The sequence below is a fragment of the Pelodiscus sinensis genome, chromosome 2, assembly GCF_049634645.1.
Source record: "Pelodiscus sinensis isolate JC-2024 chromosome 2, ASM4963464v1, whole genome shotgun sequence".
Taxonomy (NCBI): domain Eukaryota; kingdom Metazoa; phylum Chordata; order Testudines; family Trionychidae; genus Pelodiscus; species Pelodiscus sinensis.
Genome location: NC_134712.1, coordinates 81,696,334 through 81,708,449, shown reverse-complemented (window position 1 = coordinate 81,708,449; position 12,116 = coordinate 81,696,334). Strand labels below are relative to the sequence as shown.

Here is a 12,116-nt window from a genome sequence, read left to right as displayed (position 1 = left end):
CCTACTCTCAGAAACCATGTTCACAACTGGAAGGGAATGTAATGGCATCTACATTGACTTGACAAAAACTTTACAGTCGCCTGAAATTCAGAGCTGACTACGCACTTTTTCTAAAGCCGTCATCCTTATATACATTTTCTCTTTGTTAACCATGTATCTTTGGCTGCCAAAGTGATGATTAGTGTATGTTCTCGATGATTTTTTTTTTAAATTCCCACCTGTTTTTTAAGTTTATTGTCATTCCTAACGCTCATTCAGCATGGTGCTAAATTTTAATAATTTTTCTAGTGAGACGTGAAAAGTATGGATTATTTGAGCTATTACCAAGATTGGCCACCACTAAGCACATGTTTTTTTTATTCTTAACTATGGTATGCTAACTCCGAGCCTCTAGTTTACATTACGTTTACTGTGTGATATATATCCGTTGAATCTCAGTGTTGTAAGCCCATTTAGTGCTATGTATGTACTGTGTGTAAGGGACAAGGTCATTTGTGTATTTCACTTCTGTAACACAGATTGCTGCTATAGTAAATTAATTTTATTAACAAACCCTGAAAGTTTGATAGGAGTTGGGTTTTTTTAATTACGTAGTAGAATTTCTACATTAGGTTTATGAAACTGTATTAGCTTAAAATAGTGGTACAAAGTTCTGTTTAAGATGCTCTCCTTTCTAATCCCTGGCACCAGGACGAGGAGTCTGGATTCCCCAATGGGAACCGCAGTTAAGTGGTTAGCTATGGGAGCTTCGGCCCTGTCAGCGCCAGGCGTGTAATACACACCGTACCTGTGGAGAACTAGCACTGCTATCAATACTACCCTTTGCTTTAAACTTACATTATTTTTATGAACCCTTGAATACAAAAGCCAGTTCAATGAAGAAAAAAATGCAGATAAGAACTAACAAACCTTAGGTAAAATGTGTGTTCTAACTACTGACCTATTCTAGTTTTTCCAAGCTTTCCCTGAGAAGCTGTATAATGTCATTAACCTTCTGCTTTGATCAGGAGAGAAGGGTCCCTCCTCCAGTGCCAAAGAAGCCAGCGAAAGGTCAGGTGCCACTCATACGGGAACGTTCTCTGGAAAGCTCACAGCGTCAAGAGGCCCGGAAACGGCTGATGGCTGCCAAACGAGCCGCATCTGTCCGCCAGAATTCAGCCACTGAGAGCGCTGAAAGCATTGAGATTTACATCCCCGAAGCTCAGACCAGGCTATGAAGGAGGACTTCACTGGCAAGACAAGTCTCTTGTATAATCTGCTCCTCTAGGTCCCTGCTCAGAACCACCATTAAGTATTTGTATTTCTCTTTCTTTCTTTCTTTCTCTCTCTCCCTCTCCATAATCCCAATGATCCCAATGAATTCCACTTTTGTGGTGTAGCTGTCAATCCTCCAAGAGATGTCCTCTAATAACCCTTGCTTTTTAAAGGTTTGCCCATGTCATTATTCTGCTTTGTCACATGTATTGATGCTGCCACCTTGCCTCATGTAAGAGAGTGCAACCCTTCTTTCTGTTTAAGAAATAAATACAGAACACACACACACACACACACACACATACACCTGTATAGTAAATACACCATTTAACTCATTCATGATCTTTAGTTTATCTAAAGTTAGTCTGTTACCTGGTGTACAGCAATATAAAACTATAGAGTATTTTGGAAATTCAGTAATGCAGGATGATCCTTTGGGACTCTGCCGTCTTCCTCATTAAAGATTAAAGAAGCTATGGCTCGGATTCCCTTTTTATTACTAATTATTTTTTAAGCAGATGGCGCACTTTATTCTACCCACAGAATCATATCGCACCTGAATTTAAGAAGTCACAAAGGGCAAGGCAGGGAGAAAGATAGCTGTGCTGTGGTGGAAAAGGAGAGAGAAGTAAATCCTGTAGGTGAGTTGGTGAAGTACAGAAAAGATCCTGTGAAAAGACACCTGCACACTCACAGCTGCACAAACTGCCTCATTTGTATTTCATCAATCACCACTAAACATTCTGATCAGCAGAAGATTGTAAATTCGATCTTCCGGGGAAATCATCTATTTTGAAAGGCAATAAAAGGGCAAAAAGAAAGGAGATAAGAAGAAATGATGGTTGAAGATATTATAAAAAGGGACTTTTTTGTCAAAGTATTAAGAATTTTATAAATGGTACTGTATTGTCAATTCCTATTGTATTGTATTGTATGAATTATATTGATTTTAAAAAAAGAAAAGAAGAAAAAAAAAGCTTGGTTTTGTTGACGTCTTAATCCTGGTGAAACTATCAGATTTCACACCTATCCACCCTTGTTATTGAAATACTGTACATGGACTCCATTATGTTTTTCAAAGCAAGAATTTTGTTTTATACGCAGCTGGTTGTATGCTTCAGGTTAGACTGCTTCTATCAGCTGGTTTATAACTGGAAGTAAGTTTCTCCTTTAGTCTCTTTTTTAAAAATATAAAATACCCAGTTTTTCAAAAATGAGGATTTTTCACAAGCAGTGGGATATAATGAGCCTATATTTGTTCACTACACTAGCTTTTGAAAACACAATATGCATTTCCTAGTCTTCAGTTTATTTGATACTTAGGGTAAAATCGTGCCCTTGCTGTGTGATGTTGGACTGATGGAGGAAGGTATTTGGCTGTGCATTATCAGCGGTAACCACTGTGCCAGGACATATCTTGAGTATGTCACTGAAAATGGAACAGCTGGCACATGCTGCAGAAGGCAACATTAGTTGGCTGAGCCCACCTGGCCATCCTCCATCATCAGCAGACCATGCCCTTTTGGGAGTGTTGTGTGTCTTTTGGCATAGTCATCATTCCTCGTTATTAGTGCTCTTGAGCTCAAAATTAGAATCCTGCCCTCTGGTTCTTCCTGTGATCTCTTCTCTCACTTGGACATCCAAATAGCATGTGGCAGGCTGTGACCCTTACAAGAAAGGAAGAGATTTTCTCTCTAATCTGAAAATAGTACAGTGGCGGAGTCTACCAAGTGGTAGCTAATGTGGACTTTGCATCCAATCAAAGTTGGCTGTAAAGGCTCTTATTCTTTAAACAGTATGAACATTCCAGCCGTGGAAATTCCAGTGCGTGGTAGACTTAATTGTGTAGCTCAAATCTTAAAGCGTTTGAAATTCCCATCAGAAAGGTAACGGCTTTCTAAAAATATACATCTAAGATCATGACAGACAGCTTCTTTTAATGTAACATAGCCAGGTGCTAATTTAAATTCCTTCAAGAAATTTAGGAGTGGTAAAAGGTTCTGGCACCACCAAATAGTTTCATGAAAACATTGTAAAGCCACTTGAGAATTTGCTACCTCTTGAAGCCATTGATCTCTGAGCTATGTCTTTATAAACAGGGCACAAATATTTACTGCTGTGGTTTACAAGATAAGGGCTAATAATTTAATATTTAAAAGACTTTTAACTAGAGTGACCAGAAATCCAATGTAACCCAACTGAGTGCTTCATGTTAAGGGAGCTTTGAAAGGTTGGCCCTATAAGCATTTGAATACCAGTGTATTTGCTAGTTTTGAAAAGAACCCACTTCCTTTAACTTTTAGCAGCAATGACAGATTACAATGTTTGCAGTATATATAGTGCCTACTGCCACTTCTGGTCATATCTCAAATGGGCACATTAAGTATTACAAATTATTTGGACCTCATTTGTACTAAGATGTACAAAGCAACGTTCAGGTGAGGATTCACATTCACAACTACATTTCAGTTTGATTTGAAGTTTTCTGAAAGAAGAATTAAGACTTAGCTTGAGAAGTGGCTAGAAAAATGGAAGACAAAGAAAATGGAAGACGTTAGTCTTGTACATTATGAATCATATTTGTATATCATATGATATTTTGGTATGTATTTTAAATTAATCGATTCTTAGCTCAATGTCTGCTGGTTCTTAATGACTGTGGACAGGCCATTATAACATTTACCTAACTTTAACTGCAAAATGTGAAGTGTACACCCAATTTAGAAACAGGTAAATATGGGCCAGAAAACTACTTCTGCCCCCTCAGAGGCCATTAGTTATTCACCTGACTCATTCCATACCACCACAGACATACGTTATCATTTATTTTTGTGTAACTATTTATTTTTTATTCTAATCTACCCAAGTGTAAACTAAAAATGACTATATTCTGGTAAACTTGGTACAAAATTGTTGCTTTTTATTTCCTTGGTAGAAAATTTAAAAGAAAAAAGGTTGTTTTTGTCTCCTGCATTGGAAGTTTAAAAAATAGTATTTATTATATTTTTTGCAGATGTTTCCATAAAATTCTCATAATCTTTTTGTAAAGAGTGATGAAGAAATGGATTAAAGATTTTTAATATTTGAAAAGGTAAATAGAAATAACTTATTTGTAATATACTTCACGTTTATTTATTGGTGTACTACCCTTAATGTTCTGATGTGCACTATCACTTTAATTTAAATTTTATCTTTGTGAATTTGTTTCTTTTTTAAAGAAAAAAGTTTTAATGCATATTTTAAATAATAACTGGAATGTAAATCACTGGCCTACCTGCATTCCTAAATGTGATTTTAAAAGTGTTTTTCATTTGGAGAAAAGGCACCAAAATTGAAAGCCTTTAGATGGAGGGATGGAGAGCATTTTTATGGCTTTATGAATTGGGTTTTCATAGGATTATCTATCTAGTTTGTGTGTGGACAGAAAAATGTAAATAGTCGAACGTTTCCCACAATGTAAAAAAACAAATTAATAAAATAATTAATGCACTGCTTGTAAGAGCTGTGTGTTTTCAATGCAAATTCACAATCCCACAACTGTAAAAATGATTTATTTGATGTGGTCAAGTATAAACGCATTACGCATAACCACCAGAATGCTACTGTTAACTATTTGCAGATTTAGATGCTGATCCTACAAAGACTTTGCATGGGCAACTCAATTCACATGAAGAGTCCCAATGAGCTCACTGGAAATATTTATATTAAGTTACTCACTAACGTAAGTGTTACCAGGATCAAGGCCTGGCTCTTTAGAAATATTTTAAAGGCAAAGCTACAAGGGGTTAAGCCCCATGAAGATGACAGAAGTTCTACTATTGCATTCACTGAAATGAGGGCAAGCCATATGTTCATTTTTCACCACACTGGGTTCCTTCATGTTGTAAATACCTTCACTTGTGGCTAAACTGTGGTGAGACAAATTGGAATAAGCAAGTACAGCTGAATTCCTTTCAGTGGAATCTGTACACCAGAATGAATTTTGTCCAGTATATGTGACAAAGACATTCTATACATCTTAAAGCAATGCCCATCTGAACTGTAACCCTATCATCTCTATTTCATAACAATACAACTGAATGCCAACATTTTAAAATAAATCAGGATGTGGAGTCAGTATATTGAGGGTAATTATTTTACCTGTAGCTCACAATTTACCATACCTTATATTAGCTAAGCCAATTACATTTAAATTTGTCACCCGCACTCAGTATTAACTTGCTAACCTCATGTGTTCTGTATGGGTGTGTCTACACAGCAGGGCTTAACTCGAAATAAGCCACACAAAATGAGCTACATCAATTGTGTAGCTTATTTTGATATCGGGAGCATCTACACAGCACTTATTTCAAAACAGAGCACTTTTCTTCCGACATCCCTTACTCTTCATACAATGAGGGTTACAGCAGGAGTCAGAGTAAGAAGTCATCCATCTTGACAGTATGTCAACATTATTTCAAAATAACTGCCTAGTGTGTAGACACGGACTAAGTTATTTCAAAATAACACTGTAAACCTGTAAACCTCATTTTTTGAGGAAGAAGGGATCTTATACAAAACGGGGGTTTTCCGACAAATGGCCCCGTCTATACAGGGCTTTTTATCACAAAAACCTCTTCCGCAAAAAGGATCAGAAGAGAGTATACAAATGAGAGCACAAGATTTGCAAATGAGCGCTCCATTTACATTTCCTCTTCTGAAAAACTGCCACAGTGTAGACGTAGCCAGAGAGAATTTCCCGTTCTTTGCAGAATTCAGTCCTTTCTGGATACAACTAAACTGTCTGAACTAGAGGTGATATCCCTAGGGTTCATTAAAAATCCTTTTGAAGTAGATTTTTTTTTTCATTCAAAATGGACCAGAACGTACCAAATAGCAGATATTTTCAATATGTTTTCCAGAGGAATAATGTAGCAATCCCTTTAGCAAGGTCTTTACCCTCTACCCCACCCTCTTGATTAATCAAGGTGAACACTTGTGCTAACAATACAATTGGTCTATTTTTCAAGACCAAGTTAGGATTATTTCCTGCAAGCATGGCTTAATATCAAGTTATTTGCCAAACACTATTGGCTTCCTCTTTGGTTATGAGTCTAGGAATGCATTATTCTTTACACTAAACAGCAAAATAATAGAATCCTGCTGCCTCACTCATCATCTGTGTGAGCATACACTCCCCGGCTGTGTCTACACTGGCATCCCTTCTGGAAAAGGCTTGAAGTAGGAATAAGAGATCCTCCGGAAAAGGCTTTATTTTCCGGAGATTCACGTCTAGACTGGCGCTTTTCTCCGGCTTATCTCCAAGCTGGAAAAAAGCGGCAGCCATGTTAATGCAAATACCGCGGCGGATATTTAAATCCCCCATGGATTTGCCTATTCCAAAGTGCTTCATTAGCATCCCTTTTCCGGAAGGACTGTAGACACAGCCACCAAGTATACAGCAGGGTAGTTCAGGGGTCCTCGCTATAAGTCCAAGATACATTCAAAAAAAACTTGGACTTATAGCGAAACAACGTAAAGTGGGGAATTTTTTTCCCGCAGCTGGCTTCCATTTAAGCAAATTGGGGGGAATGTTTTGCACTACTTATAGTGGGGAATGGGAGGCTTTATAATGCATCAGTTTCTACAAACGTCAACAACTTTAGTGTGGAACAGATGTATACCGGGGAGACTTATAGCGAGGACCCCCCTGTACAGTCTATAGGTTAATACATTTGATAAGAGACCCTAATTACAATATTAAATATGAATTATTAAAATAAATATTAAAATATTAATATTAAAATCAGCACATCCCTGGCCTTTATCACTGAATTCTTTGGTTTTTGCTTAATTGTTTGGAGCAGTCACACGTTTCTCTCAGAAAAAAAGTGACGTGGCCTTAATCAAGGCAAAAGTCTGTAGTTATTGAGTTTTATGAGTAATTGTGCACTGTGATGCACTGTAAATAGGAACAACGATGAGTGAAAACTGGCACCCGTAGCTTCCTTGTATATTGTAACTAAGCTTGGTGATGTTCAGTCAACACAGCACAGCATCCTGTCCTTCCTCCTCAAGATGTTTGAAAGAAAATGGATGAGGTAACAACCACTTACAAAGAGTAAATTACCCGAGCCGGTATACCAAGTCATGGGTCAGTGCAACTGTTCAGTTAGTAAAAATGCACCTTGGCTAGGAAAAAAACCTCTGCTTCACAAATAGCACACCAGTTGCATTACAAAAAAACTCTCAAATGCCAGAACTCATAATAAAATGACTGTGTGTGTGTGTGAGTGTACATGCCACGCTGCAACACATTAAAAAAAATGTCCTTCCAAGCACCCACCACAGGCAACACAAATACATTCTCTCTCAGCTGCTTTTATGCAGATAGGAGTAGCTTCACAGTTGCCATCTGTGTTCTTGCTCAGATATTGCGCATAGCAAAAAAGGTATATGCTATTATTTTATTCAACAAGAGTTGTTTGGATTTCAGCTACTAATCATGACGTGATTGGCATGTTCAGCGAACAGTCAGACTTTCCCACGCATAGGACAGATCTTCAGTCAACAGTCTCTCACTAATACAAATTAATATAACAGGTCTTATATTTCTCTGTGAGGCACATGTACAGTCTACAAAAGACAAAGAGCCAAGGAAAGGAACTAGGCTTCCTGGTAATAGTGTTTTCATGGTTCTCTTCATTGGTCCAGTAACCATATAAATATAGAAATTAGAGACAGAAAAGCTTTATTAGGTCATTGTGTTAATCCCTCTGCCAATGCAAAATTATTATCTATTGTGCTGCCCTGTCAGGTAAATCCTGACTTTAGTGAGTTAGCTCCACCCAGCAAAACCAGGTGGGAAAATTGAGCTGTGGAACTGACACAAGCTGCTGTGCATGACTCATAGTGAGGCCTCCATTTTCTTACCCAGGAAGGAACAATCCCCATGGCTGGGTGCCTTTTTTATCCAAACAGAAAGGAAGCAATTATGGGCTTTGCCACAGCTCCATTGAGAGAGAAATAGCTGAGAGTTTTAGATCCTCTTGAGGATTCGAACAATACGGCCTCTCAGAGGTTGCCATTCTGTGGAAAGTACATGGATGAAATGACAAATGTTCAGGGAAAGGAATGGGCCTTGAGAGGAAGAAAAGGAGCAGGCCAGAATGCAATGAGTAGGCAAAGTATATCACATGTAAAACCACACAGCATAAGAAAAGTCACTTGGGTGAAATCTCTGCTGAAGTACCTTTTTGGTGATCATAACATTATAACAAGGGGAACTGATTGGTAAATAAGGAAGAACTATTTACAGTCTGTCATCGTGTATTATAGATTGCTATGCACTCATTTATTTTAACTAAGGAAGAATTAACTTGTACAGTTCCTTCTCTCAGGCCAGGTCTACGCTGCAGGGGGAAGGTCAGCTTAAGGTGTGCAACTATAGCTACATAAATAACATAGATGGAGTGACTTACCTTAAGCCAAGACTGGCGCCGTCTTCACAGTGGGAGGTTGACAGGAGAAACACTCCCGTCGACTTCCCTTACTCCTTGCAACAGTGAGGAGTACCAGTGCCAATGGGGGCTCCCTCAACATTTGATTTTGCGGGTCTTTACTAGACCTTCTAAATCGAACCCTGGAAATCAATTGCCAGCACATATATTCTCAGGTAAGTAGAGACGTGGCCCTCCTTGAACTCTGGAGAGAGACCTAGTGGGAGTCCTGTATCAATATTTTGGCTTTGAAATAATGTGGCCTACTTTTTACAATTTTATTTTTACTAAGTCTCAGAAAAGCTGCCTGAGGTAACTGCATGAGAAAGTGAGCGATCATGAACTACTCCAGTTCTTGCAGCATAGCTGAAACCATTCCCTTTTTATTTTATAAAACCTAAGTAAACAAATGAGTGAGAGCTTTTAAAAGCAGAGTGCTTGGTGGAAGGTTTAGTCTGCTCATAAATTTCTCCTCTAATACCATTTTAATCTGGTGGTTGTGGTGTGTGTGGGTGTGGGTTTGTTTGTTTTGTTTTTTTGGCATGATCGTCAGTGATGGAATACACAACAGTTTTGGGGATAGCTTAGGAAGAAAAGTTTTCCACCTTTTAGAGAAAAATATTGAGTCATTTGTTAGTCTATAGACAATGATGGCAAGTGATTGCCAAGCTTCATGTGTCCTAGATTCATGGTATATAATAAGCCGGAGGATGGGCTGCCTAATTCCTATATTGACTAATTGACATTGGATGGGGAAACTGGTACCAGTGATGGACCATAAATTAAGTACCTCAGGGTTATGATGCAACCAGGTTCAATTGCAGGGCTGGTGCCAGAAGCCAAATGGGCAGCTAGAATTGCGGGAAGTGATGCCATTGATATGAGTGGCTGAAGGAGACAGCTTCTAATGACAGATTTGGGAAGGGAGCAGCATGCTGACAGGGGAAGGAGAGAGGCAGAGAATGGATAACAAGAGTACTGTTAAGTTTGGCACTGGTATATACATCCATTTCATTTGTGGCCTAAATGTTTGCCACCATTGGGCTTTAACTGCAGGTAGTCCTTAAGCTCCTTGAACCTTTTACCCAGGGATGTAATGTTCTGTTTTACTCCTTTCCCAAGAATGTGTTTCAGCACCGCACGCCCGGGAGCAAGGCAGCGCATGCGCCACGCGCCCGCTGCCCGGGGCGCAAGTATGGCTCGGTCCAGCACTGGAAATAAACTATCTCAAAGTAAGATCGAAATAAGATACACAATTTACGTAGTTCAAATTGTGTATCTTATTTCGAGCTACGGTGCAATGTAGACACACCCTTACTCAATTAATTTTTGTTCTTGTTTAAGTCATTGCTCTGGGGTGGAGCTGAGGATGAGGGCTTCAGTATTCAAGCTGACCTGAGGAAAGAGCACAACCCCAGCCCTTTCATCACAGCAGCTTGGGGCCAGGTGAGAAGTGCCTCGCCATGGCCACTGGAGCTCCAGTTGGCACAGTCAGGGGAGAAGTTCATGTCCCCGAGCTGGGGCAGATTAAGGTTCATCTGCCCCCTGCACTCCCCAACCAGAGTGAGGAATGCAGCAAACAGCACTTTCCCCTCACTCCCTGATGAAGGGGAATAGCCAGCAATGTTCCTGTATGAATAGAGAGGGGAAGAGTTTCAGCCAACCCATCGTCCTTGAAGGATGCCTAAGGGATGGGAGGCTCAGGGCTGGGACAGTCCCGGACAGTGGGGAGCACATCCCCAGGAAACCCCTTTCACGTGTCTTGTGATTTGGTCTCTTTTCTGTATGGTTTTATAAGAAGCAGTCTCAGTCCAGACACATCCCATTTTCCTGGCATAACCAATCCTTTATCTTGATTTAAGTTATGATAAGAGTTAGCCATATACTGAATTTGCTGGTCCTAGCTTTTACTATTTAGGAGGCATTCTTGAACAGACAGACAGACAGACAGACAAACTCTCTAAAATATATAGTAGATTGTGAACTGTATATGTAGCACTCTATGGGTTGCAATCACTCTAGCTGTATGGCCGTGAGGACATCACATAGGTCACAACTGTGTGCTGATTGGTCTGCAAGTGACGCATGGTTTGAGAACTACTGAGGTTCACAGAATCATAGGGTGGGAGAGTTACATGGGCTCGTGGTGCCCCCAGCACCAGGAATATTCTTGGCCTGGAGACATGCTACACCAAAACATGCAGTCTGGCTGTGGTCCCTGCCCTTTGCGTCTCCCAGTTCCCTTGCCACCTCGCATACTATTTGGCCCCATCTACTGCCCCCAGGTGACTTAAAACACCCCAAGGTTCCACCCAGGGGCAGGTATAGGGCAGGGCGAGTGGGGCAGCTGCCCTGGGCCCCGCACTTCAAGAAGCCCCACACATGCGGCGTGTCAAATGGGGCCCCACGAATTGTGCTGCCCTGGGCCCTGCAAAATTGTCATCTGCCCCTGGTTCCACCACCAACAGCACAGCAGAGTTACAATGGCTGCTGGTCACTCATTCCCCAGAGCTGCCAGCATGTGTGTCCCTGTGGCTCAGGGGAGAGTAACAGCATCTCCATGCAACAGGGAGAGCATACGAGGTGGCAAGGGGCCTGAAGGACTGGGGTGGAGTGGGGGGAATGCATAGGGACAGCGGGAGACCCTTTCTCCCCCTATTACCAGAGCTATTGCCAGAGGGGGTGCCTCTGTGTATGTGTGGCATCTTGTATCCGAACCCCTTCTGCACACCACTCCCTCCAGATCCTGCACCCTCTCCCCCAAGCCCTCCATCCTGACACCAAACTCCCTCCCCCTCCAGCTCCCAAACTCCTTCTGAGAGACTGTACCCAGACTCCATCCCAGAGCCTGCACACAGACCTCACTCTGCACCCAAGCCCCCTGAATCCTACCCTGAACCCAAACTCCATCCTATAGCCTGCTCCCCAACCTGCCCAAACTCCTTCTCAGAGCCTCAGGTATGTGGTGGGAAGGTTGTGTGGGGGAGGGAATGAAGATGCAGACTCTGGGCACCACCAACATTTCTGTAAACTAGGGATGTAAAGGAGTTGTCCATTATCTGATAAGTCTATGCACTGGAGTGGTGGAGCTGCCCCTACCCCTACCCCAGCACTGCTGCCTCTGATAGAGAGGCAACAGTGCAGAAAGTGAGGGGAGCAGGCGAGCTTTCAAGCTAGATCCCCAGGCATATCAGCTTCTGCACACTGCCCACTCCTCCCCCCCCCCCACCCCCCACCCCACACACACTGCTGTCTCTCTGTCAGAGACAACAGCATGGGGGTGGGGGCAGGTGGGAGCTAACACACATGGGGAATCAGCTCACAGGCTCTCCTCACAGGCCGGATCCACAAAGCCACCTGTCCGCCCTCCCACCCCACTACTGC

General features: G+C 41.3%; 1 protein-coding gene and 1 long non-coding RNA gene across 2 annotated transcripts in view; one reads left to right on the top strand and one right to left on the bottom strand.

Moving 5' to 3' along the window:
* The window catches only part of DLGAP1 (DLG associated protein 1), a 597,103-nt gene extending 594,697 nt beyond the window's left edge, over positions 1-2,406 (top strand). Inside the window, exon 13 of the mRNA XM_075920931.1 lies at positions 1,008-2,406. Coding sequence (XP_075777046.1) covers positions 1,008-1,217 — 210 coding nt within the window. The 3' untranslated portion in view covers positions 1,218-2,406. The remainder of the gene's footprint in view (positions 1-1,007) is intronic.
* LOC142827111 (uncharacterized) overlaps positions 1-12,116 on the bottom strand; it is a 34,999-nt gene that overhangs the window by 17,836 nt on the left and 5,047 nt on the right. The gene's annotated exons all lie outside the window — the stretch shown is intronic.